This window comes from Balaenoptera borealis (genome assembly GCF_965194805.1).
Source record: "Balaenoptera borealis genome assembly, chromosome: 19".
Classification (NCBI taxonomy): Eukaryota; Metazoa; Chordata; class Mammalia; order Artiodactyla; family Balaenopteridae; genus Balaenoptera; species Balaenoptera borealis.
The window spans coordinates 32,854,955-32,881,980 of record NC_138878.1 but is presented as its reverse complement, the minus strand read 5'-3'; the positions used below and the strand labels follow the sequence as shown (position 1 = coordinate 32,881,980).

Genomic DNA, 27,026 nt, shown 5'->3' with positions numbered 1-27,026 from the left:
TCAGAGCCAAGCACACAGACACTAAGACATCTGCACACCAAGGCAATTCTTTAAATGTAAAACTGATACAAATGATCACCATAAAAACTGGAAAACCATGTGCATCTACACATGACTCATTTCTACTATCCTCTAACTCCCTTGAATTTGAACCCGAGCCCTTGATTCTGATTTCTTTCTCCTCATACCCACTCGTTTCTTCTTTGCAAAATCCCTCTCACATCTTGTTCTTCTTGATCTCCTCCTTACTCTAGCTCTTTCTAAAATCAGCACATTAACGCTAGCAATTATCTTTGAGATCTCAGATTAAACCTTCTTCTCTACAGATGAGAACACTGAGGCCCAGGGTGGTTAATGGGCCCAGGGTGGGCCAAGGTTCACAAGTTAGTGGAAAAGAGCTAAAACTAGAACTCAGTCTTCTGACTTCCCGCTGCGACAAGGTGCCAGGTTTGTCTCAGTTAATTTTCCGTCCTATGCAGAGTTGTAAAACCTCAAAAGACGTGATTTATCTTGTGAGCTCTCCTCTTCTCCCAGCAGATGCACATGATCACCTCAACTTGCCCTTCAAGGTCATTCATCAGCCATCGCTCCGAGATGAGACTCCCGTCACTTTCTGCCACTATCTACAGTATCTCTGTTTTGAATAAGTTATCAGTCAGTTTAAGCTCCCTCATGAAGCTTGATGATGATGATGATGTGTGTCTCTGCACACGTTTCTCCCATGTCAAATGCCTTACTATGTGCACCAGTTCTTATCCTTCAAAGGAAAGTCTGCTCCTGTGGGGAGGTGGCTTTGAGACAATTCCAATTATCGTTCATTTGTGTATTTTGTTTCTTTCTACTCGAAGGAGTTCCTGTGCTTCACCAGAACATTAGATTCCATCCCCACAAAGGGAAATAGAGAGCTTTCCTTCTAAAAGGTCTCATAATTCATGTAATCTATCCTGTCCTGGAATTCATGTTGATGTTTGTTTCACAGCCAATATAAGTCTATCTGGTGAATACCAACTCAACAGCCTCTAAGTAAATAATTACAAGTGACTGCCAATATTTATTTGTATCAATTCCAAATGAGAATCTTCCTGCTTTAATTTTCTATGTTAAAATTTTTTTTTCATTTAATATTTCCTACTTTTAATATCATCTGCCTATAAAATAAAACCAGTACTGTACTGGATCTGTATCACTATAACCAAAAAACAAAGGGATATAGATTTTTATAATAATTATTATTATGACAAAGAATTTCCTTTACCTGGCTAAGAATTTTCATCCCTGAGTGCAATAGCTTCTTTGCAGCTTTATAATAAATGGTCTCTGGTTTGTTGTAAATCATAGCATTAGTACACATTAGTTTGAAGTTATCCTGCAGAGAAAATATTAGGGAGGAAAGCATTAAAATGAAACAAAGTACCCTCCTGTCCTGGTTTGAAATCATGCAGGTCTTCAAGTAATTAAAAACAACCACCACCATCAAAAAAACCCCCAAAAAACAAAAACAAACCAACAAAACCCCCTCCCATCCTTTTACTGTTTACTAAGCAACATTAATAGCAATTTATTAAGTTTTAAAATTCACTAACAGGGCTTCCCTGGTGGTGCAGTGGTTGAGAATCCGCCTGCTAATGCAGGGGACAAGGGTTCGAGCCCTCGTCCGGGAAGATCCCACATGCCACGGAGCAAGTAAGCCCATGCGCCACAACTACTGAGCCTGCGCTCTAGAGCCTGCGAGCCACAACTACTGAAGCCCACACACCTAGAGCCCGTGCTCCTCCACAAGAGAAGCCACCACAATGAGAAGCCCGCACACGGCAACGAAGAGTAGCCCCTGCTCGCTGCTACTAGAGAAAGCCTGCGCACAACGAAGACCCAACACAGCCAAAAAAAAAAAAAATAAATAAAACTCACTAACAAAACGAATACTGCTAAATTAATTTAAATATCCTACTATATTCCTTTCCAAATTCTTAAACATTCTATAGTAACTATATAAATTTTAGATCCTGAGATAAAATTTTAAAATGGGTTTCTTCAGTACAATCTTATTGCACAAAAAAAGAATTAGAAGAAAATACTTCTATCTTATATTTAATAATTTTAACTGTGTACTTCATTTAATTAAAAAATATTCTTAGTTTTAAAACAAACATCTTAATTCTCCAGTTACGAGTTAAATATGTTACTTCAGATCTTGACTAAAAACTGGGACAATGTTAAATTATCACAGTATTTCCTACCAGATTCAAATTAACTGAGCAAAAATGGCAAAACATTTACACTAATTTTCTTTTAAGTGTTTGGATACTATTATAAGCTAAACATGATTTGCAGAATGTTGCAAAATCATGCCAACCTGAAATAAACCATACAACCTCAAAGAGTTACAACATGTAACTGCAGTAGGCAAATTATCAAAACTGTACTTTTGGTTTAAATTTCAAAGTATGCACATGTGCTGGGGAACTCAATCCCACTGCATATTTTCATGGTTAAGTAATTTTTACATTGTATAAATGTGAGAGTGATTATGCCAAGGCCTTACTAAGTTAAAATGATAAAAACCCAACAAAAAAGAATCTGAGCCCCAAAATCCTCCTCCGAATTTAAAACGAAACATTCAAGCCCCATTATTTAATAACGGGTGATGACAGCTCAGAACACTTAATGTAATGAAGATAGGTAGACTGAATATTATTTAAAAGCATATGAGAAGACTGTTCAAGGGTCACAATAAATTTGATATTAAATTTAAAGGAGATGAAACGAAGTATATGTGGATCCTCAGTTCTTGGCCAAGTCTCTAATCAGTTAGGATTTTGCTAGGTCCTGGATCCCTAAGAATCTGAGGAAAGCTATGGATCCACTCCTCAAGCACACACATGTAATACAAAGGTGAACACAAAATTTTCATGTCATTTTATAAGGTTCCTGATTCCCCTAAAGGCTCATCCATGGCTACCCAAAGGACCCCAGGTTAAAAACCCTTGTTACAGATATTCTGAAAAGCTTCCATTCCATTAAGAATTATTAAATATATATTTGGGGTTAGGAGAGGCAAATGAGGGGAGACACTAGATGACTATTACACTAAATGACCATTGGTCTATAACTGGCAAGAGAGTACTGGACTATTCTGATTACAGGTCTGGTCTGTTAAGGCAATTTGTAGATTCCATGAATCTTAACTGCCACGTGCTAGGCTTTACTGGACTTCTGTGTAATGGCACTTCATCATTCATAAAGCTGAATGACCTTTCTGCACACTTCTCATGTAATAATAAAAAAAAAACCTTGAACAGCCTAATGCGCTGGATAAGCTAATAAATACTACATCGGGCTATTGAATTTTCCTGAGAAAAAAGTGTAGTAATGTAGAAAACTCCAAAAAGTTAAAAATACTTGTTCATTTCCATTACAATAAATCTTAACCATTTGCTCAAAAACACTTAGGGGGCATACTTCTACTCCCTCATGTCATCATAACGGAAAGATCCAAGGAAAACTATTCACAAAAAGGAAAAAAAACTGTGAAAAATTTTCCATTAAGCAATATATAAGGTCCAAAATATGCTGAATAAACAGTTCTAGCCTAATTTTCACCAGATGAAAAGTTGAGAAAAGTTTCCATTTCTTTGAATACAAGAGAATACAATTCAGGTTTTTCAGAGTGAAATATTATCTATACATTCAAGTTGATAGTAAAGACAGAACTAAATGCTAGTGTTATAAATTTCAACCGATCAACGTGGATGAAAAAAAAAGAGACCAAGTAAACGTTTACTGTCTTATTTTCCTTCTGTAACTGATTAGGGTCTAGCCCTTAGGTCAGGTGAACACTACAATGTTCAACCAGAAAAAACAAAGATAGAATAGATATTATCTAAACCAGTTAAGTTCATAATGGTTTGGTACAGAGCAAATTAAAAAAGAAAACACGTTTCCTTTTCTTCAGATGATTAAAATGTAAAGTATAACTCTGAAACCAACATATATACCAAGGCTATTTAAAGATGGAAAAAACTTCAACTATAACATTAGGCATATGTATCATCTTGGTAGCTTGTAGGTTCTTGTAATTTATAAATTTCTTTCTTCTTAAAGTTGAAGAAACTATGCAAAACAAGTATAGCCGAAGTGAACTCAGGGAGCAACTGACTTTCATCAAACTAGAAAATGTAATTAAACTTCTTTTTTATTTATTTATTTATTTTTATTTTCGGCTGCGTTGGGTCTTCACTGCTGCACGCAGGCTCCCTCTAGTTGTGGTGAGCGGGGGCTACTCTTTGTTGCGGTGGCTTCTCTTGTTGCGGAGCACGGGCTCTAGGCGTGTAGGTTTCAGTAGTTGTGGCACGCGGGCTCAGTAGTCGTGGCTTGTGGGGTCTAGAGCACAGGCTCAGTAGTTGTGGCTCACGGGCTTAGTTGCTCTGCGGCACGTGGGATCTTCCCGGACCAGGGCTCGAACCCGTGTCTCCTGAACTGGCAGGCGGATTCTTAACCACTGCGCCACCAGGGAAGCCCCAAGAAAATGTAATTAAACTTCTGTTTAGTATTTCTAGACAAGCCAATTTATTCTCTATTAGGAAGATGTCTAGAAATAGAAAAAGAAACTACTCTAAATCAACTTCCATTAAAATACTGACTTTATTCAATATCTTGTTAATAACCTATAATGGAAAATAATCTGAAAAAATATGTAACTAAAGCACTTTGCCGTACACCTGAAACTAATACAATATTGTTAATCAACTATACTTCAATTAAAAAATATATCAATTTTACCTGCATTGATCTGAAATTAAAAATCAAACATCTTTTCATTTTAAAGGTTGAGAAAATATTTTATAGAACACATGAAATTCAAAATTTTACCAAAACCCAAAAAATAATAAAAGACAGCAGATGGCTTATTTTGTCTGGTTTTTTATCACCAAGCTCAAAGATGTTTTCTAAGACAAAAAAATACAGATTTTAGGTATTAAAATAAACTTGAGAAAGATTCTGAATACCAGACATGCAGATTTCTGCCAGGATTTTGTACATACAGGATCCAAAAGTCTCAATTGAATAGATGTTACTTTGTAGCATAGCTCAGTCTATTTCTCCAACAGAGGTAAGAAACTAGAGTTACCTTTAGTTCTTCTATAGACTGGTAATCATTGTTCTTGATCTTTTCTTTCATGGTACTAAAATCCATTGGGTGTTTAATGATCATGGAGTAGCCGGGAGCAATAAAATCAGTCACAGGAAATGAAAAGAAAGCACTTGGGTCTTTCCTGTGAAGATAGGAAAAAGGCAATTTTATTTCTACCACAAACAAATCTACTGGTCAAGGAGCATGAGTCAGAGGAAACCCTTCAGATGTAGAATTTGTAGTAGGCTAATATGTTTTTCACTGAAAACTGAAGTAACGATTTTAAAGACTAATAACTATTTAACAAGGTTAAGATGCTTTACATACAAATTGTACCCTTAAGACAAAGAATCTTTTATAATATGCAGCTTAATTAATTCATAGCATCTCCAACACAGGGAAAGATGAAACAAATTAAGAAATCTAGATTAACTATCCAATATCTTGTACTCTGGAAGATTAGTACTATGTATTTTTATCAATCATAGAGGAAAGAGCAGAAATAGTAACAATGAATGCACATCTGCAATCTTCCATATTGTTTTCTAATTAGGCTTGGACTCCTGGGCCACAGAGCTGTTGCTTCCTCATGAGTACAGCTGGCCCTCTGTATCCGTGGGTTTCTCAATGTGGATATGCAGGGCTGGCTGTATTCACTGGACTGCTGTCATTTTATATAAGGGACCTGAGCATCCTTGGATTCTGGTATCTACAGGGGCTCCTGGAATCAATCCCCTGTGGATACCAAGGGATGACTATATATATTTTCTTAATCAGTGGATACAACTTCTAATGTGTGTGTGTGGGGGGGGATCCTCAAAAAACTGACATTAAAAAGGTCCTCATAATACCCCCAAACTTGAGACCCAGTGCTTTCCATCATAGGTTCTTAGCTCTGGCTGCAAAGGAGAATCATTAGAGGAGCTTTAAAAAAATTCCAGTGGGGTGGGAGGCTTACCCTAGACCCACTACATGAGAATCTCTTATAGGAGGGTGGTCCAGGCAATGGTTTTCCTAGGGTTGAATTTTGATATTTCCAGGATAGACAGGGTTGAGAACCACTGCTCTATAAGATTAGTTCATTAGATTGTTATTTTCCTCTGGAAATCTGGCATATCAAAGCTTTCTTACTCCAAATAATCACAGCAATAAAAATGGTTATTATTAAATAAATATATTTATTATTATTAAAAAATAATAATAGCAATTCACAAAATGTATTTACCACATGCCAGGGCCAGTGGTAGGTAATTGAGGTATTTTATATCTAATCCTCACAAAAGCCATCAAGGAGGTGGTATCCTCGCTTAGAGATGAGAATACTGAGGCTCAGAGGTCAAATGATTTGTTCTAGGTCATAAATCTGATAAAATATAGAGATGGAAGCTGAATTAGGTGTGTGTGAATCTGCCTTTGTTCTTCCCAGGAGGACGCCTAAGCAGTGAGATTAAAAAGTACTGAGAATAAGCAAAAATGTCCAGTCTGGAACTTATACATCCAAATGCATATTGTCCATGAAAGCTACTGTGAGTAACACCATGAAGCATCTCTGGAGGGCCTCTTCAGAGCAAATTATCCACACCTCCTAAAATTAGTCATTTTAATATACAGTCCCACTTGGTTTGACCAAAAATGCTATTATTAAACTTGGTCAATTATATTCTTTACCAGCATTTGCACTGAGCCTCAAGGATGAAGAATCACTAAGGCTATTCCAAAAAAATGTGGCTCTGGGTTCTAATTCCCAAAATGTTCTAAGCAATGTGAACATCCTTAGACTAAGAGAGACCCTGATAAGTAGATTTCTTTTAAGGAGACGTCATTACCCTACATTCCGGTCTTACATTGTAAGAAACAAAATTAAAAGGTAGCCAAAATGCTTTATAGTCATACATTCTAATTGAGTTGGAATGCTTAATACTTACCTGTTCACTCCTTTGGGACAAGTAATGAATGATTTACTCAAGTGTAAAGACTTGAGATGTAAATATCTCAATTGTTCTGTAACACCAAAAAGGAAGAGAGGCCACTAATTTCTGATTTTCACTGCAAAGCTGAATAGGTGTTGAATACAGATAGCACTAGAGGCTTTACCTTAAAAAATTATTTATGATATGTTCTGGGGTTGACATATAAGGCCAACATGGTAAGAAGAAAGCTCACTGTTAGAATGCATGCCCTATACCCATGAATCCTCTTCCAATAATGTAAATGTCTTTGAGCTGAGAATTCAAATTCTGAGTAAAGAGAGGTATCAAAATAAATATTTTAATGAAGATCATGTTATTCTTTTCTAAGAACTTAACATTAGTGTTATCAAGATACTGTAATTTTTAGATCAAATTTCTGCATTTAAGAGAGGGTCACAAATCTTATTTATGGCATTTTGTCTCTTCTCTCAGATTTGGTAATTGTTGAATATTCACAGCAGTGATAAGCACTGCACAAACATACAGAAGGTATGTTTATGTATTAGCAAATGGAAATATCTATATTGTTTAATCCTGGTTTAAAGCTTTAACGTCAGAAGTTACTTTAGATTAGGAGAAATTCGCCATTAAGAGTATTAAGTAACAGTCTTCAAGCTGCCATTTAAAACAAACCAAATGAGAACATCTAAAAGTCAGCCTCTTGGAGTACTTCTATTGCCAGGCAAAATATTTATCATCCACTTTAAAATCAAGTACATTTGGATACAGGCCATATAATATGGCTTTAACAAATAATAATAATAAAAAGACGTGGTTTGGATCCTGTATTTCCCATTTCAATTTCCATGTTATAAAAATGTTGGAAAAAACATTCACCTCTGCAGTTGTCTCATCAGTTGATTCAAAGCTTCTTGAAGGGGTGTCTGTTCTACTTCTGAAGTAAAGAAGAAAGGAAAAGAGTGTTTTTAAAAGGAAGATTCTAGACAGTATTGTTTAGCTTATTTTCTTTCTATATATGACTTATCTCATACCCATCATTAAATATCTCATAGAGAAATTCCATTTATCTTTCAAATATGGTATGAGAATATCAAGTTCAAAACTGAAGCTAATTTAAAGCTCTTAAGCAGTGATATAAATAAGAAAACTTAAAAAAAATTTTAATTTAACAGGTTTAAACTTTAACTTAAAAGCTAAACACCCAGTCACTTTCCCTGGCTATCATCTTTAAAATAATTTCAGCCTCCTCATTCAGGACAGTTAATTCAGAGTTATTCCAACCTTCTTGTTTGGCTAAAGAGCTTGCAAGAGGCTTCTCAGGAGGCAAGTCTAATCCTACAGGGGCCTGACACTGGAGGTCTTTTTCTGCCTCATTGTCCACGCGGTCCCGATCTCGCTTCTTTTTATCTTCCTAAATGGAACAAAGGGAGATAATTTAGAAATACTCCAGAATCAATACCTCTAAAACAAATCATTTTAATTTCAGTGGAAAAAAAGAAGACACCACTGAAAAGATTACTAATAATGAAATCTTAATGTATTTTACTGCCATCTACTGGAAAATGAGAGAATAATATGTTCATAAAGGTGGAAAAAAAAGTGCTTCTATATGGTAGAAATAACCAATTAGAAAAATAATACTATTCACAAAAGCAAGATAATATACCTATGGGTAAATCTAATAAAAGATGACTAATACCTTTTAGGAAAAATTATGAAACATTACTGAAAGGCCACTGTGGAAGATCTGAATAAAGGAGATATACCATGTTCATGAACTGAAAGATAGTCAATTTGCTCCAAAGTAATCTATAAATAAAATGTAATGCCTATCAAAATTGTAAGACAGGATTTTTCATGAAATTTGATAAGCCAATTGTATAATCTATCTTGAAGAGTGAATCATCAAGAACAGTCAGAACAGTTTTGAAAAGGTCACAATAAAATGTCTTATCAGATATTAAATATTTGTATAAAGTGATAATTAAGACAATGTGGGTCTGACACAGGGACAAACGGACCTATAGAACGTATCATAGAGCCCAGAAACAGACCCATGCACATAGAAAAGTCTTGATATATCACAGATTGGCATTATAAATCAATGACAAAAGGGTAGTGCTGGGACAACTGGTTATCTACATTTAAAAAGAATATGAAATTAGATCTCCACCTCATACCACATGCAAAAGTAAATTTCAGATAAATTAAAGACTTAATTTTAAAACTTGAGATAAAGTAACAGAATCTTTGTGACTCAAGAGGAGGGATTTTCTTATCTATAAAGCTAAAAGACTAGCCTATTGACTGAGAAACACAAATAACTCAAAGTATTAGCAAAGATTACATAACGAGCACCTACAGATTCATGTAAAAAGGTAAATAACCCAATAGAAAATGGGTAAAGGGTATCATAACTAATTTCCAGAAAAAAAACTGGAAATGTTAAGAAACATGAAAACTAGCTTCAGGTTTCCTGGAACTCTGGGAATTATGAATTTAAAAACTGGAAGGCATTTCACATCTCTATGATTGGTAAAAATTAAAATGTCGAAAAATGTCAAGTTTTGATGAAAATGTGGAGAAATGGGGCTCTCATACCTTGCAGATGGGTGAGTAAATAGGTACAACCATTAGGAGAACAATATCTAATGAAGCTGAAGCTACCTTTACCCTACTTCTCAGCTATTCTACTCCTGGGCATATACCCTAGAGAAACTGCCTTTCACAAGTGTACATGTAGACATGTGCAAGTTTATTACAGGACTCTGTGAAAGAGTAAAAAATTAGGAACAACCTACTAAAAGGAAAATGGATTAATAAATTATGGCATATTTACACAGCAGGTAAAATTAATAGTCTAAAGTTACACTGTATCAGCATGTATTATATTCAGAAACATAATTTCTGGAGGAAAAAGTTGAGAATTATTACAAGATCAGTTATGTAAGTTTTAAAAATATATTAGTGTATTTTACACACGTATGCAGAAGGAGTAAAATTATAAAAACAAGTTTTCATGTGATGCACACCACATTCATGGTCCTCTGTAGGGAATGAGGAAGAGGAATGGATTCTGGGAGGGTACACAGAAAGCTTCATCTGTGTCTGTACTCTAATTTCTTAAAAAAACCAAATATACGAGCAAAAGGCAAAATGTTACGATTTGTTAAAGCTGAATGGTTGGTATCCAGGTGGTAGTTTTTTTTTTTTTTTTTTAATTTTTATTTATTTATTTATTTATGGCTGTGTTGGGTCTTCGTTTCTGTGGGAGGGCTTTCTCGAGTTGTGGCAAGCGGGGGCCACTCTTCATCGCGGTGCGCGCGCCTCTCATTATCGCGGCCTCTCTTGTTGCGGAGCACAGGCTCCAGACGCGCAGGCTCAGTAACTGTGGCTCATGGGCCCAGCCACTCCGCGGCATGTGGGATCTTCCCAGACCAGGGCTCGAACCCGTGTCCCCTGCATTGGCAGGCAGATTCTCAACCACTGCACCACCAGGGAAGCCCCAGGTGGTAGTTTTTGTTTTTTTAATTCTTTGTTCTCTGAATTTTAAAAATTAAATTTTATAGTAAAATTGTCCAAAAATGTCTATTTTATGCTCAAGATTTTCAATAGGATCTTAATTTTCTTGGCCCATGTCCAAATTTCTTGTTCTAGTATCTAGAACAGTGGTTCTCAAAGTGTGGTTCCCAGACCAGCAACATCTGGGAAATTGCTAGAAATGCAAACTCTGAGGTCTCATTATGGTTCTCAAGCTTCAGTGTGCATCAGAATCACCTGAAGGTCTTGTTAAAACACCAATGACTAGGCCCTGTCCCCAGAATTACCGATCCAGTAGGTTGAGTAGAGCCTGTGAATCTGCATTACTAACAAGTTTCTAGGATATGTGAGTATTGCCGGTGCAGTGATCACACTTTGAGTATCACTGATACAGAGCTTCACATTCTGTTCTCAGAGTCCAAAGCATCTAATACAGAATACATGACTGACTGAAGCTCCAGAAGACAACGTTATAAACTGTATTCATTGTGCACCTGATGTCAGTTTCCATTAAGTTGACTGCTGTCTTTTTTATGGCCTCATGACTTATTTTGGAGCAGCAATTTTTGACTCAGGAAAGTTCTGTATCTTTTCCCCAGAAAAACTAGCATGAATCTTTTGTAGGTTGGCAGGTTTAGAACAACATCTGTTCAATGGAAAAAAGACCCTCAGAGACAAGATCTCTTCCTATTAAATGTAAATTGTGGATAGAGGACAGCCTGAAAGGCAGTAAGCACTCTCCTAGGTGGAAAGAACTAAGACCATAGTACAAGAAGTCTGGAGTAGGGGTTGGCAAACTTTGTTTTTCTGGTGAACGGCCAGGTAGCATAATTTATGCTTTGTGGTCCATAATGTCTGTCACAACTACTAAACTTTGCTGGTATAGCAAGAAAGCAGCCACAGACAATATGTAAATGAATGGGTGTGGCTGTGTTCTAATAAAACTTTATTTTCAGAATCAGGTGGTGTTGGCTCTAGTTTGCTGACACATGGTCTAGAGGCTCAAGTTCTTGCTCTAGCTTCACCCTTAACACACTCTGACCTTCTTAGGCACTCATTTACTCTCACTAGCCCTCTTTATCACCTGCAAGATAGAGATTCAACTGTTGATTCTTATTTATCTTAGAGTTTATGAGATGGTGAAATGACCATGAAACAGAAAAGCTGAAAAAGTGCCAAAGGAAGGTATAATGTCTCTGAACTACCCCTATCTGGTAACTTTATCTAGTTAGACTGGTCTACAGTGACCACTTTACTATTTGGTATGGCAAGAGAATACTGCCTTCTGGGCCACAGTCCAAAAGAAAAAAAGAATATAAAAAACATATACTTGGAAACTACCCTAAAGTGAAAGGAGATATTGTAACATGTTATTGCCAGACTAGAAATCAGGAGATCTAGCTTCTAATTTCCCAGAATGTAAACCTGAACAAGTTATTCCACTGTTTTAGTCCCAGTTTCACCTGTAAAACAAGAGGCTTTGATCTCTATAGTTCTCTCTCTACCTAACATTCTGATTCCTACCTTCCAATTTTCTTTTTTTATGATTCCAAAATACCATAGAACCCTATTGTTAATGTCACTTACTGAAAGTAATAGATACATAAAACCGGAAGTTAACACAGTTCTGGTTAAGAGCAGTTTATTTTGCTAATTACATAGAGAAAACTGAACAAAAATACTAAAGCCATTTAACTTCAGGTAGCAGGGTTTATAATTTCAGTTTATAAAATGGGTTCAAATTCTGGCTTTGCCACTTATTAGCTATGAGATCATGGATCAACTACATAATTTTTGTGGGGGGGACTACTTTCCTCATCCCTAAAACAGACACAACAATACCTACCTCAGAAGAGTGTTCTGAGGATTAAATAAGATAGTGTACGTGAATGTTTAGCACAGTGCCTACCTAGCACATGGTGAATACTCATTCATTCATGCATTCAATAAGTTAAATGAGGTTCTACTGTGCGGATATGTACTGGTGGATAAACAAACACAGCCCTGCCCTTAGGAAGCCAACAGTGTAAAAAGCCACAGACATCAAACAACTTAGTAAAAAAAACCCAAACAGATTTCAAGGAGAGAATAATTGTTGGGTGAATCTAATTTAGACTGGAGAAGTATGGGAAGGCTTCTATGAAGAAGTAACATCTGAGTTGAGATCTGAAGGAGAGAAAATTTAGCCAGGCTGGGGGTGGGAACAGAATTACAGGGAGAGTAAATATCCTGTGTGTATGAAGGTCTGAGGCGGGAGAGAAAAAGTGGCTATTTCCATAACTACAAACACATTGCATTTATGTCAGACTAGATTCTAATTTATCCATGACTCAATGGCAAGTTATTTTATTAATTCATAACACCTCTGAAGTAAATCTTTGCTCATATTATTAATATTATAACACTCATTGCATGTCATAGACACATTTGCCTCTTTCTGGAGTTCCTGGTGGGCAGAGGCCCAAGTCTTATTCAGCTCTGTACCCCCAAGCTCAATAATGCCTAATACATAATATTTGTAGAATTAATTAATCACAAGAGACAGCGTGAAATAGGAACGTGAAAGCATGAGAAGTAACAGCTGAAGTTCTAGGTACTATCCTTCAGATTGGTCACTTTTGTAGGAGAGATATATATACATAGATATCTATGTCTATATTCAAATAATGCTTCCAGTGTACCAAACAATTTCAGAACTTTGTTTTAACAGCTGATTTTATAATTCAACTGAAAAAATCAGCTTTATTACTTTGAAGCTACACCTCATCTTTGGCCCTAGGTTGGGAACTGCATCTGCCACACAATTCAGCTCTTACCTCTATGATGCTTTCCCCTACTTCCCCAAGGCATAATGAGAAACACTTTCCTCTGGACTCCCAGAACACTTTATTCATACCTCTATTAGAATTTACCAGGCCATGAAGTTTATTTATCCTTTTGTGTCTGATTTCCCAGCCTAACTTTGAGTTCCTGCAGAGTAGGAACTATATTTTACTTATCATTTGAGTCTAGTGCATCATAGGTTTCTGGTAGATATTTGTTGAATAAACAAACAAATAAATAATCCTTCTATCAGAGGACCAACACTACTCTTATGCCCTTAGTCAGAGTCCTTTCTTCTCTGGGAAGATCTTCTGTGATTAAGAGGACCACCTCAGGGGGTTTCCCTGGTGGCACAGTGGTTGAGAATCCGCCTGCCAAGGCAGAGGACACGGGTTCGAGCCCTGGTCTGGGAAGATCCCACATGTCGCGGAGCAACTAAGCCCGTGCACCACAGCTACTGAGCCTGCGCTCTAGAGCCCGCAAGCCACAACTACTGAAGCCCGCAAGCCTAGAGCTGTGCCCGCAACAAGAGAACCCACCGCAATGAGAAGCCTGCACACCGCAATGAAGAGTAGCCCCCGCTCACCACAACTAGAGAAAGCGCGCGCAGCAACGAAGACCCAATGCAGCCAAAAAAATAAATAAATACATTTATTAAAAAAAAAAAAAAAAAAAAAAAAGAAACAGGACCACCTCAGGAGGGAAGAGCAGAATGGGAAAAAGTGGGGAGGATTTTCTGCCAGCCCAAGTAAGCCATAGCAGCCCTGAGACCTTGGGTGTGGCAGATTCATACGAAAGAAGTCAATGAATTGTGTTCTGAGAGAATTCCCACTTTGCTCAACGATTACAGTCATTCATTTCTCCTCTCTAGTTATAAGCTACTTTATAGTTAACTCAGCAACAAAATGAGATACTAATAGTACCTACCCCATAAAGCTATTAAGTATTAAAATAGTAAATATAAAGAAGTCAGAACAATGCTAGCATATAGTAAACACTCAAATGTTAGTTTTTATGAGTATGTATGCCCCTTAGGACCTAGTATAGTATTTAATAAAAACGGGAATTTATTGTATATGAGTAAGTTTTAAATTTTCATTAAAAGTATTACTTACATTGGGACTTCCCTGGTGTCCAGTGGTTAAGACACCACGCTTCCACTGTAGGGGATGCGGGTTTGATCACTGGTCAGGGAACTAAGATCCCACAGTCCACATGCCGCCCGGAGCGGCCGAAAAAAGTAAATAAATGAAAAATTTAAAAGTTTTACTTAATTTGAAAAGATATATGCACTTCTATGTTCAGTGCAGCATTATTTATAATAGCCAAGATATGGAAACAATCTGAGTGCCCATCAATGGACGAATGGAAAAAAAAAGATGCATATATACACACACACGTTTGTGTGTATATATACACATATATATACACGATGAAATATTACTCAGCCATAAAAAAAGACAAAATCTTGCCATTTGCAACAACATGGACGGACCTTTAGGATATTATGCTAAGTGAAACAAGTCAGACGGAGAAAGACAAATATTGTTATGATTCCACCCATATGTGGAATATACAAAACAAACAAGAAAACAAAATAAATGAACAAATCAAACAAAAAAACCCTGAACACATAGATACAAAGCAGAGTAGTGGTTACCAGAGGGGAAGGTGGGGGAGGGTGAAATGCGTAAAAGGAATCAACCGTATGGTGATGGATGGAAACTAAATTTTTGGTGGTGGGCATGCTGTACTGTATACAAAAGTAGAAATATAATGCTGTACACATGAAACTGATATAATGTTATAAACTAATGTTACAGCAATAAAAAATAAAACAAAATTTTACTTAACTCTAGCATTGTGAATAATATCCTATATATTTAATGCTCATGATTTTAAAAAAATTAAAGAAAAACACCTGTCATTTTATTCTGATAACATCCCTAGCAATGGGACTAGCCTACCTTCTTTGAGCATCTAAACCTGAAGCTGACTCGCAAAGCTGTTAAGACAGAATTCGGGTTAGGATTATGCTTTTCTGAAGAACAGGTTTGAGTTTCAATGAAAGAATTTAGACCTCTCATCTGAGCTATTTCAGTGAAAAGCCTTCTAAGTAGGTCTCCTTACACCCAGTCTCTACTCTCTTCAATATCTGCTAGATACTATTAACAGATTACCATTACTAAGGCTCAACTTTTTATCATTCTTCCACTCAGAAAGTTTTTGACTCTCTACTGCTTACATATTCAAGTTCAAACTCCCTACTCTGACATGTCAACTGCCTCTCAGATCTTACCCCATCCTCCTCTTCACGTATTCTGCGCTTCAAAAAGAGAACTACTTTATGTCCCTTGTACACACCCTCACATTTGCCCACTTTCATGCTATTGTTCTTAGTTCTCCACACGGTGTGCAAGCTTCCTTACTTCCGCAGTAATGTACCATTCTGTTCAGGGATCAGCTTCTCAAGTCAGCATATAAATGAAAAGTGGGTTGTCAGGTTACCTTTGAAAATATCTGAAGTAGCCCATAAAGTATAATACTCATGGCTTTATACCTATGATCCTTTATGTTTAATAGTATGATATAAAAGAATATTTCTACTATACTACAGTAATAGCTCAGAATATATAGTTGACCCCATGTTGACTGTAGTGTTAACATCACTGTGCTCTGATTTCTAAAGACTAGAGTTATGCCAGCAGGCAAATTCTCTGCCAACTGCTTGGCATTCAAATGCTTAAGAAAAAAAAAAGCCAACACACTTCGGTGTTGTGCAGATTATGGTCTGATTAAAACTAAAGCATGGGGACTTCCCTGGCAGTCCAGTGGTTAAGACATTACCTTCCAATGCAGGGGGTACGGGTTCGATCCCTGGTCAGGGAGCTAAGATCCCACATGCCTCGTGGCCAAAAAACCAAAACATAAAACAGAAGCAATATTGTAAAAAATTCAATAAAGATGTTAAAAAATGGTCCACATCAAAAAAATCTTAAAAAAACAAAAAACAACCCCCCCCCCCAACAAAAACTAAAGCATGGTGTGCTCTTAATGCTGTGGTTGGTATTAAATACCACTGCTCTACAGGGAGAAACAATACGGATCCTATCTGTTGGGGCATTTTAAACTAGTATAATCAGAGCCTTCCTACTCAAAAGAAGAATATTACTTAACTTTATATGACATCTTTGAAAAATTACAGGGTTTTGTGTTGTAAGCATCTGTGCTTCTCCAAAACTTTGTCTTCTCCTTATTTTCCTAAGTAAAAGATTCCTGATTTTTATTAGGATGTAATGCCCCCAACCCCTCCCCTAAACTAAAAGGCATTTCCCAGCCTCCCTAGCGGCAAGGGTGGCTCAGTGATTAAGTTTTGACTAATGAAATATACGCAGAAATTATGAATGCCTTTTAGAAAAACACTTTAAAAGGGAAAGGGCACGTTTTATCTTTTTCTTGTGCCCTTCCCCCTTCCTGCTACATGAACTGACGGAAGAGTCACCAGTCCCTCAGAACCACACATACTCTAGCCCCTTTCAGGCCCACAGGTGTCACACGGCAGACTTTCCCCAAGAAAAGACCAGAAGCAACTGCTGTTCCTAAAACTCCCTGGAGATCCAGAGTACAGCTCAAAGAAAAGTGTCCTTCTGAAGTCTCCCTAGCAAAGGAACCCCTCTTCCCCCTCCCCAGTCCAGCCTGGAAAAAAGGGATAACCCAAACAGGCTCTACAGAACCAGTGACACCCCAGGAGTATCCCACAGTCCCTAGCCCTGAGTCCTGGGGAAGTGGGACCTTGGGCAAATTCACTTCAATTCTGAGTTTCCACTTTACCTTCTGTAAAATGGAAATCATCCACCTCCCTGCCCTACTCTGCAGGGTGTTATTTCCAAATGAAACTGTGGATGCGAAAGCGTCTTAATTTGCAATGAAATAAAAATATATAGGTGGCTAATGATACTTAGAGCCACCGTCAAGAAAGGGCAGAGGGGGAGACTTCCAGGAACCTATCCTGAAGATATCCTTATAAAAGTATACAAAGCGATGTGAACAATGAGGTTCAATGCAGCATTATTTGTAACATTTAAAAGTTATATAAAATAAAATATGGCACAGCAATATAACCAAATACAATGTAGTTAATAAAAAGATGAGATAATTGATAAAACAAGAAACGAGGAGTATATCAGCTGGCATAATGGTAGTAACTGCCAGAACTAAAACCAGAAGTGGTTAAAAGGGGTTACCTCAACTTCCAGTTAAACGAGATGATGGCGGGAAAAAAGAGTACAGAAGAGACGACAGTGGGTGAAAGATGTCAACACACTTGGGAGATGAAAGGCAAGTGGAGGAGTCTGCAGATCAGAGAAAGCAAGATACCTCCTGCATGCAAGGAAGGAGACACCTCTGAGAAAAGTTCTAACCCCAGAAACCTGGAAAAGCGCAAAACTTTGGCGGCTCCCAATCAAAATGATTAGGTCTCTGTTTAGTGATGCCCACAGTGAAGTCCATCAGCTGACAAACTTTGTCTAGGCACAAAGCATACAACCAGCCTTTTTGTGCTTCACATTTAAATACAAATAGATTACAAACGCTCAACAGATAACTAAATGATGCTTTTAACACAAAAGGAAGAGACCAAATAAAATGAAGAACTTGAGGGGAAATAGAGACAGTGCAAGGAGCAAAAAAAAAACTTAAAAGAAAACTATCAAAAAAACTCATCAATTAATATTTCAGAGAAATAAAAGATCCTGCATGTAAAAACAAGAACAGGATGCTATTAAAACAAGGACAATTAGAAAACATGAAAAAGTTCTTGGAAATTCAAAATACAAGGTCTGAAATAAAATTCAAGAGCAGAGCCAGAAGACAAAGTTTAGGAACTCTCTTTGAAGGAAGAACACAAAAAACAAAGAGGAAAAAGAGGAAAAAAAAACATAAGAAAATTAGAGAATCAGTCCAGAAGTTCAACATCTAAATGGCAGGGGTTCTAGAAAGAGAGAAGAGAGAGAACAGAGGGAAGGAAACTATCACAGAAATACTTCAAGCAAACATCTCAGACCTGAAGACAAGAATATCCATTGTGCAACAGACCACTGAAGATAAAGGGGAAGATTCTAAACATTTTGAGAGAGCACATACCGGTCATGTACAAAGGACTAAGAATCAGAAGGCAACAGACTTCTCAATAGCAAATCTAGAAGCCAGAAAACAGCATGCAACGCTTTCAAAATTCTGGGAGAAAATAATTTCCAATTTGGAGTTCCATGCTGAGTCAAACCATCAATCTACATGAGGAGAGTATATGGGAGTAGAATAAAGATTTTCAAACATGTAAGAACTTACAAAAAATCTACCTCCTATGAATGCTTTCTTAGGAAGTTCGTAGAGTTAAGACTCCACCAGAACAAAGGAGTAAGTCAAGAGGAAGACATGGGATCCAGAAAGAATGCAAAGGAGGCCTAGAGAACAACTAGTCCAGATTAGAGCAGGAGGGGACAGAGGGCTGCAAGATGGATGTTTCCAAAAAAGGGGAAGTGTCTGACCATGTGAAAAACAGAAATCAGATGGGTTTTACAAATCTGTTAGAAGTTTGGGAAGAATCAGTACACGATAACCAAACAAATGAAAGCAATTAATCAACTGGTCAAGATCAGATCTGTATTTGTATATTCCATTTGTCTCCAATGAACAATAATTAGAAATAAACACTGAATATTGAGCTGTATCTACACGGGGAGAATGCAGGAAGGGAAACGGGGGGCGTGGAGCAATATAAGGATGCTAATTTAAATTCTCATCTTGAGCAACATGATGTCAGTAAAAGATGTACACATAAATCAGTAAAGAGCAATATAAACCTACATTTAGAAATGGAGATAAACATCCAAAGAAAAAAAAAGTTTGGGAAGTAAAACTCCAGGATGGAGCAGGACACCGCTTTTATGTTAAAAGCCTTGTAGTACTCTTGCCTTTTTTTTTAATATAATTTTTTTTCAATTGGAGTATAATTGCTTTACAATGTTGTGTTAGTTTCTGCTGTACAACGAAGTGACTCAGCTATATGTATACATATATCCCCTCCCTCCTGGACCTCCCTCCCCCCCTCCCCCCCATCTAGGTCATCACAGAGCACTGAGCTGAGCTCCCTGTGCTATACTGCAGGTTCCCATTAGCTATCTATTTCACACATGGTAGTGTATTTATGTCAAACCTACTCATGAATTACCTTACTCCTAATAGTAAATAATTTAAAAAAAACGAAACAAAACTGGTTACCTCTGAAGAGGAAGACTAAACGAGGTACCTGAGTGAGCAAAACTTTTTTCCCTTCCATTTTGTTTACCTCTGTATTACCTGAATTTCTTTCAAAAAAAAAAAAAAAATCATAGGCATATATGGCTTTTATAGTTTAGGGGAAAAAAAACGTTAGACAGTTCTATATATTGTCACAATCTAGACGAAGGCAACAGACATTGGGGCAGAAAGGCACATAATTAAGAAATTCCAAAAAGAGAATCTCTAAGATTTAGTGACTCACCGATGTGTTTAATCACATGGACTAGAACATTTCTGTTGTATATATAAATATAAAAAATTATAAAACTAAACCTACAGAAATCTAGCTTCAAGATCCAGTAACTGATTCAACAAGTCACTTCGTGACAGGTTACATTTGGGAAGTGCAGAAGTCTAGGACAATTCCAGGTATGTATGTGATCATCCTTGGAAGGAAAGTTAATTATTATTACTATTTTACCCAGCTTACAGATAGAGATGGCAGCTACTTTCTTTTTTACTTTCTATTAACTGCAAATGGTTATGAAAATGCTTATTTTTATCACTGGTGTCATATCCCTTAAAGGTCTCTGATCAAATTATCCCATCAATAGACTCAAACTTTGTTCTAAAATATGAAAACTGTTCATTATGTATTTGGCACTGTAGTATTTATTTCAGAACAAAATGTGAATCCTAATAACTTTTGAAATGACTATTTTCCACAAACCTCGAACACTGAGGCTTTCTTGAGCATGACTTTTACCTTTCCTAGATGGTAGGAAGCAGCTCCTGAAAATCAGGACTTAGCTGCTCACTCACCTGATGTGTGAGTACAACTAAGAGTATAATTAAAGAAAGAGTTGTTGAAGCTCACAGATGATTCATGTTTCTATTCTGCCCTGCTCCTGCTCAAGACAAGTCCGATTTTACAAGCGTTTCAGCATCTCGCTAGACACAAAGAAAATAAAGCAAGGTTGGCAGCGGGAGGCGGCAACCCTCAGAAACTGGCACCACCTGCAAAGCTGAAGCAACGCAACGACCTTTACCTTTATTCGTCTCCGTTTTCTCCCCTTTTCTTCCCCTGGAACCTGCTTCTCTCCTTTCTTTCTCTTTTTCCGCTTTCGGTCCTTGTGTTTGTCATGTTCGTTTTTGTCTTCTAAGAGGCTGGAGTCGTGCCCGGAGCTGCCCGTGGAGAGCTCGGTGACTTCGTTCCCTCCCACTTTGAGGACCAGCTTCAAGGGCTTCTCTACATACTCTTAAATGAAAGGAAAGGGCTTCAATTAAAGGAGAACCTCGCGGGGCAGTATCCACAACGAAGAGTGACCGCTGGACGGGAGAAAATGAGGCGCACAGACCGAGGCGGCCCGGGACACGCAGTGGGCGGCCCACGAAGCACCTGTTGAATGACGGGCACTCGCCGAGTGGACGCCCCGAACGTTCCCGGGCCGCCTCACACCTCTCAACAAGAGACCCGCCCGGGCCGGGGGTCCCGGGTTCGAATGCCGCCCTCGCCTGGGGTCTGCGCGGCTCACGCGGGCCGCGCCCCCTTCGCGGGTCCGGGCCTGCCCGCGGGAGGTGCGGCCCCCGGCCCGCCTCGGACACTCGAGGGTAGTCTCGAACGCACGAAAACCCCACCGAGCCGCCGCGGGCTCGCCACCCTCCACCGCGGGCTCGCCGCCCCCCACCGCGGCCCACTCCTCACCCTCGTAGAGGTGTTTGTCCGACTTGTGCTTCTTGTGCTTCTTGCCCATGTCCGACCGGGCCCCGGTGCCCGCCCCCCGCGCCAGGCCCAGGCCGTGCGGCGCCGCTTCCGGTCCGGGCCAGGCGAGCGGAGGGCGGGAGCGGGGCCCACGAGACCCCGCGCCTCGAGGCAGGGGTACGGCGTGCGCCGAACGGCGCGAGGCTTCTCACGAAGAGACCCAGCAACGCCCGAGCGCGCAAGACCCAGCCGGAGCCCGAGAGCGGCTGCGGGTCGGCGAGAGGCCGGCGGGGGCGGGAGAGAGGGCCTGCCGCGCGCGCAGAGAGCGGCCGGCTGCGCGTGGCGGCCCCTGGCGGCTGGAGGTGGCTCTGCAGCCTGCGGCCCGGAGTCCGGCCCGGGGGCGGGGCCAGGGTGGGATCCACCACTCTGAAACTCCCTTTTTTCTCCGTCACTCTCCCTTCCTTCCTCTTCATCTCTCTCTTCCTTCCCTCCCTTGATGCCTTCCCTCCCTCCCTCCTCCTTGCCCCCTCCTTCCTTTCTTCCTTTTTCTTTTCATCACCCTTCCTCCTTTCCTGACTCCTCCCTTTTATCCCACTTTCCCTAGCTTCTATCTTCCCTTTAACAGTATTTGTTGAACCCTGTACTGGATGCCAGATCCAGCAAATCCAGCACCTTGGTAACTGAAGGACTGTAACTTAAAAAACAACAACAACAAAAAACTAATGTGATGATATGTAAAGGCCTCCAAGACCTTAATTAAAACAACATCAACAAAGTACGGAGCAGAGTGTATTAGGTAAGATGCATTTATGGAAATAAGTCTTGTCATCTGGATTAAAAGGCTGTGATGGATACTCAAGAACTGTTAACAGTGGTTATCTCAGGTGAATAGGACTGGAGGTGGAGTGGATTGGTTTAGTTTTATGCTTCTCTGTATGGTTTGAAAATTTTCTCATGTGCATGTTTAATTTTTTTGAAATAAAAAGAAAGAAAATTTAGAAATTAGATTGAAAAAATGATGAAAATATATCTGGATCCACCCCAAGTGGGGGTCCAGACTAACACTATTGCTCTGTAGATGGATGTCTACTCCTCAATCCTGTTTTAAGCCCTTCTTCTCATTCACTTTTATCCTTAGATGCTGAGCCTTACTGGTGAGATGAGTTATTCACATTTTTGCTCACTGGCATTTACCTAAATAAAATGTTAAGGTGTGTTTAAGATAGCACATCCAGGGATTATGGCTGCAGGGAAACAAAATGATGTTGATATTTTTCTACATGACAACCTTGTAAGGTAGGAAGGGCAGAAATATTCTTATTCCCATTTTACAGATGAGGAAATGGATACCCAGAGAAATTAAGTAAGTTGCCAGTTAGTGGTAAAGCCAGGCTTCAAATCCAGGTTTTCTGAATCTGTATCATAATCTTGTGAACCTGATGAAGGAGGTCTTGATTGTCTCTACCTTTAGAGTTACAGTGCCCTGTTTGTTTTCAGATAAACCTATAATCACCGCTTGCTCTCAAGAAAGGAGCTGACATTAGTCATTTATACTTGAGTAAGAGTTTGGACCTCTGGATTACTTCTCCCAGGAAGATCTGTAGCTTTAACTTGAACTGCAGTGGTGAAATGGTAGACTTGTAATTCTGAGCCCTATGGTTGGATAATGACAGAAATCCAGTTTGAATTATTTCAAGTAAATAAAAAGATGTATTGGGTCACATGTCCAGGAAGGACAGGAGTAAACCTCGCCTGAAGAAAGATGGGAACCAGGGATTTCATACTGTGAGGTCTCTCTCTCTTTCTTTGTCTCATCCCTTGGGCTCCATTTTTTTGGGCTCCATTTTTTTCTCCCTACATGGCTGAAAACACAGTTACCAGCAGCTGTATCCTGACCAATTGGGAAACGGGTCTCTTTCTTCCCTATCAGCTTCACCCAGGAAAAAATTTCAGGGGAGGGCTCTGACTGGCTTGGCTTGGCTCACATGTTTTATAGGCAAGGGAATGGGAGATTGATCCAGCTTGGATACCAAGTCCACCCCTATGGCCAAGAGGAGTTAGAGTCTATGACTGGCAGTCCCCACCAGACCCCAGTGATTAGTCAGCGAAGATGAGGTTCCTTTAGAGGAGGGGAGCTGCTTTTTCACAAAGGCTAAGAGTTTGTGTCTGTTAGCTCCCTGTAACAAGCCTCTCTGGCATCTGTGAGGTGGATGTCAGAGTGGAGCAAGAGGGGTGTTGGAGAAGGGAACCTCTGTTGCTCTGAAATCAAGCCACCAAAGCCCCCTAAGTATAGAGCAAAGCTTGGTTTCAGCTTTTCAACTACTGGCTATAACTGTTTTTGCTTTAAGGAGAACTGCTTTGCCAGCTCCCCCTATGGGTCTGGCCTCCACTATGGAGTGGGTCTGGCTCACTCCAGGCTGAACCTGTGAGTTTTCCTGCCTTCTCCTCATCACCCAGTATGCTCCCCCAGGGCAGGGTTTGGTCTGGGGAGCACAGGACCTTTGGGTCCATAGCACCCAACACAGTGACCACTACTCTGCAAAGGCCCCTCAGAACTAGCTCACTGTGTGTGTGTGTGTGTGTGTGTGTGTGTGTGTGTGTGTGTGTGTGTCTTCCCTCTGAACACCCTGTGATGCAGGGAAAGGGTCCAGTTAACTCATTTACATTAGGGAGTTAGTAATTTCCCTCCTTTCCTCAACAGAGATCTTACCTAGGTCCCAAAGTATTCACAGCAGTGAAAAGTGAGTAAGAACCTGAAGCAGATAACACTTCACAGAAAAAAGTTCCTGGGAGATAGAAACCTCAACTCATCTACTTTTTTATTCCCAGCCCAAGGATAGTTCCTGGCACCTAAAAGGCACCAGAAAATTCTAGTTGAAATGAACATTTTAGAGTCAGGCAGAGTCTAAAATGACCCCTAAAGATTCCTGCCTCCTAGTAGTCACTTCTTCCAATTGACCGTGGACTGGCCTAGAGACTTACTTCTGACCACAGAATATGGCAGAAGTGATGAGATGTCACTTCTGTGATTCGGTTCCAGAAGATTGTGACTTTTGTCTTGTTAGCCAACTCTATTGCCTTCTTGGCTTGCATGCTTCGGTGAAGCAAGCTGCCATGTTGGATAGGCTCACGTGCAAGGAATGGAGGGCAGCCTCTAACCAACACCCCGCAAGAGCTGAGGCTGTCAGTCCAGCAGCCCTTGAGCCATTGGTCCTGCCAACAACCACCTGAGCTTCAAAGTGAATCCTTCCTCAGTGGAGCATTCAGATGAGACCTCAGCCCTGGCTCACACCTTGATTGCAGACTTGGAGAGACCCCAAAGCAGAAGACCCAGGGAAACTATGCTCAGACTCATGACCCACAGGAACTGTAAGATAACAAATGTATGTTTACTTAAACCACCAAGTCTTAGTATAATTTGTTATATAGTATTTGTATAAAAAATTTATACAAATAAGCTTTCTGAGCCTATTACATATGTCAATAAGAAGGAAAGAAATGACAGAAACTGAGCAATTGCCTGTGCAGGGGACTTGGCTGGAGTGTTGCCCACGCTGCCATCCCCTTTTATCCTCTTCTAGGTGGGTGAGAAGAGCACACTTATCCCTGTCCCACAGGTGAGGAAACTGAGGCCTGGAGAAGTTAGGTGGTTTATCCAAGGGCACACAGCTTGCCTGTCTGGGATCTGAATCCTTGTCTGCCTACCTCCAAACCCCACATTCTAACCATTAGGTCACACTGCTCTTCAAAAAGAGGGTCAGATAATCTCCAAAGTCCCTTCCTGCATGTTTGGAGTAGCATTAGATGAAAACAAATTCCAGAAGGGGATGCATATACTCACATAAAGGTGTAGAAATGGATGTTTGTGCCTTGAGAAGGATCAAAAGGTAAGTTGAAGAATGGAAATAGTTTTGCTGTTATGGAACAAGGGGTACTTGACCAATAGAAGATGACTGCTTGACTTGATGGACCAGCTCTCTAATGGCCAAACTTCAGGGTTTTTTTTTTTAGTATTTATTTATTTTTTTGGCTGCGTCGGGTCTTAGTTGTGGTATGTGGGCTCTTTCCTTGTGGCGCGTGGGCTTCTGTCTAGTTGTGGCAAACAGGCTCTGGAGCGTGCGGGCTTAGTTGCCCCGTGGCATGTGGGAATCTTAGTTCCCTGACCAGGGATTGAACCCGCATCCCCTGCATTGGAAGGTGGATTCTTAACCACTGGACCACCAGGGAAGTCCCCAAACTTCAGGTTTTGTGAGACCTGTGTAGGGGCCTGGTTCTGACCTGGGCTGCGAGGGGAGGCTCCTTGCCAGCAGCTGGTCACCCCTCATAAGGAGAGGGAGCTTCTCTCTCGTGCATCCTTATTGGTGGAAGAAGAGGAGCACAATGGGAGAGGACAAGGCTGGCTCTTTACCTTGCTTAGTCCCACCCAGCACCTTCCTACATCTGTGGGCCTCTGTCGCTTCCCTCGCAGACTGGTTTGCTGTACCTCCGTCGTGGAGGCCGAATGGATGCTTTCTCTTTCCAAGGTGGACTGGCCTGATGCATTTCACCAGATTCCTAGAACACAGCCCCTGATGCTTTGGGCATGAATAACTGCTGTGACGCTTGTTGAGCATCTGCTGTGCACTCACCAGCCTGGACCCTTCCTCAGTGTCCTCCCTGCAACACTCAGAGGAGGAGATAGCGTGTCCATCTTACAGAGGCAGCATCAGGACCAGACAGGAGCCACCTATGTTACACAGCTAGAGGGTGGAAGTCAGAATCAAAACACCGAGAGTGAGACCTGGTATAGAGTAAGTGCTCAGTAAATGTCAGCTGCTAGCATTAATTTTTTAAAATAAATTTATTTATTTATTTACATTTGGCTGCATTGGGTCTTCATTGCTGCTGGCGGGCTTTCTCTAGTTGCAGCTAGTGGTGGTTACTCTTTGTTGCGGTGTGCGGGCTTCTCATTGCGGTGGCTTCTCTTGTTGTGGAGCACGGGCTCTAGGCGTTCGGGCTCCAGTAGTTGTGGCCCACAGGCTCAGTAGTTGTGGCTCGCGGGCTCTAGAGCACAGGTTCAGTAGTTGTGGTGCATGGGCTTAGTTGCTCCGCAGCATGTGGGATCTTCCCAGACCAGGGCTCGAACCCGTGTCCCCTGCATTGGCAGGCGGATTCTTAACCACTGAGCCACCAGGGAAGTCCTAATTTTAAAATATTCTATGATCCTTTAAAAACGTGATTCAGATAATGTCAGTCTCCTGCTCAGAACTGTCTCGTGCCTCTCCATCTTTCTCAGAGTCAAAGCCAAACCCTTACCTTGGCTTTCAGGGCCTGATCTGGTCTCATTATCTCTCCAGCCCCACTTCTTCCCCCTGTCACCGTGGCTGGGCCACACCGGCCTCCTCACTTGTTCTGACACACCCAGGACCACAGCCTCTGCTCTTCCCTGTGCCTGGAATACTCTCCCCTCAGCTCCTGGCCTGGCTTCTGCCCTCGGGTCATCCTGGGCTCCAGGGTGACTGCCTCAGCAGCACTTCTGACTCCTCAGCCCCGTGTGGCTTTGCTTCCCTTTGTGGAGTTACGTATCAGTTACCCGTCTGTGTGCGTGTTTGTCCACTCTCCCCACTGGACTCCCAGGTCC

The 27,026-nt window shown here is 40.2% G+C and overlaps 1 protein-coding gene and 3 long non-coding RNA genes across 21 annotated transcripts in view; 2 read left to right on the top strand and 2 right to left on the bottom strand.

Annotated features, from left to right (window-relative positions):
* Positions 1-21,689, bottom strand: part of BRD7 (bromodomain containing 7) — a 41,359-nt gene extending 19,670 nt beyond the window's left edge. For 3 of the 13 annotated variants that reach the window (XM_082366645.1, XM_082366640.1, XM_082366652.1), the window contains exons 1-7: positions 21,410-21,689; positions 20,754-20,962; positions 8,344-8,473; positions 7,939-7,996; positions 5,129-5,273; positions 4,412-4,498; positions 1,256-1,366 (exon numbers count right to left, since the gene is read on the bottom strand). In XM_082366645.1, coding sequence (XP_082222771.1) covers positions 1,256-1,366; positions 4,412-4,498; positions 5,129-5,273; positions 7,939-7,996; positions 8,344-8,473; positions 20,754-20,962; positions 21,410-21,458 — 789 coding nt within the window. In that variant the 5' untranslated portion in view covers positions 21,459-21,689. Of the gene's footprint in view, positions 1-1,255; positions 1,367-4,411; positions 4,499-5,128; positions 5,274-7,938; positions 7,997-8,343; positions 8,474-20,753; positions 20,963-21,409 lie in introns of those variants that run through there. The other 10 variants (XM_082366646.1, XM_082366651.1, XM_082366644.1 and 7 more) reach the window with 7 other exon arrangements.
* The window catches only part of LOC309616285, a 409,627-nt gene that overhangs the window by 299,506 nt on the left and 83,095 nt on the right, over positions 1-27,026 (bottom strand). The window lies entirely within an intron of this gene.
* Positions 8,487-18,205, top strand: LOC309616286. The gene is made up of 2 exons (XR_014237415.1): positions 8,487-10,256; positions 10,572-18,205. It is a non-coding gene; the product is annotated as an uncharacterized lncRNA (long non-coding RNA).
* LOC309616272 overlaps positions 21,847-27,026 on the top strand; it is a 59,857-nt gene continuing 54,677 nt past the window's right edge. For 2 of the 6 annotated variants that reach the window (XR_014237395.1, XR_014237396.1), the window contains exon 1: positions 21,889-22,202. This is a non-coding gene — a long non-coding RNA (uncharacterized lncRNA). Of the gene's footprint in view, positions 22,203-27,026 lie in introns of all 6 variants that reach the window. The other 4 variants (XR_014237398.1, XR_014237393.1, XR_014237397.1 and 1 more) reach the window with 4 other exon arrangements.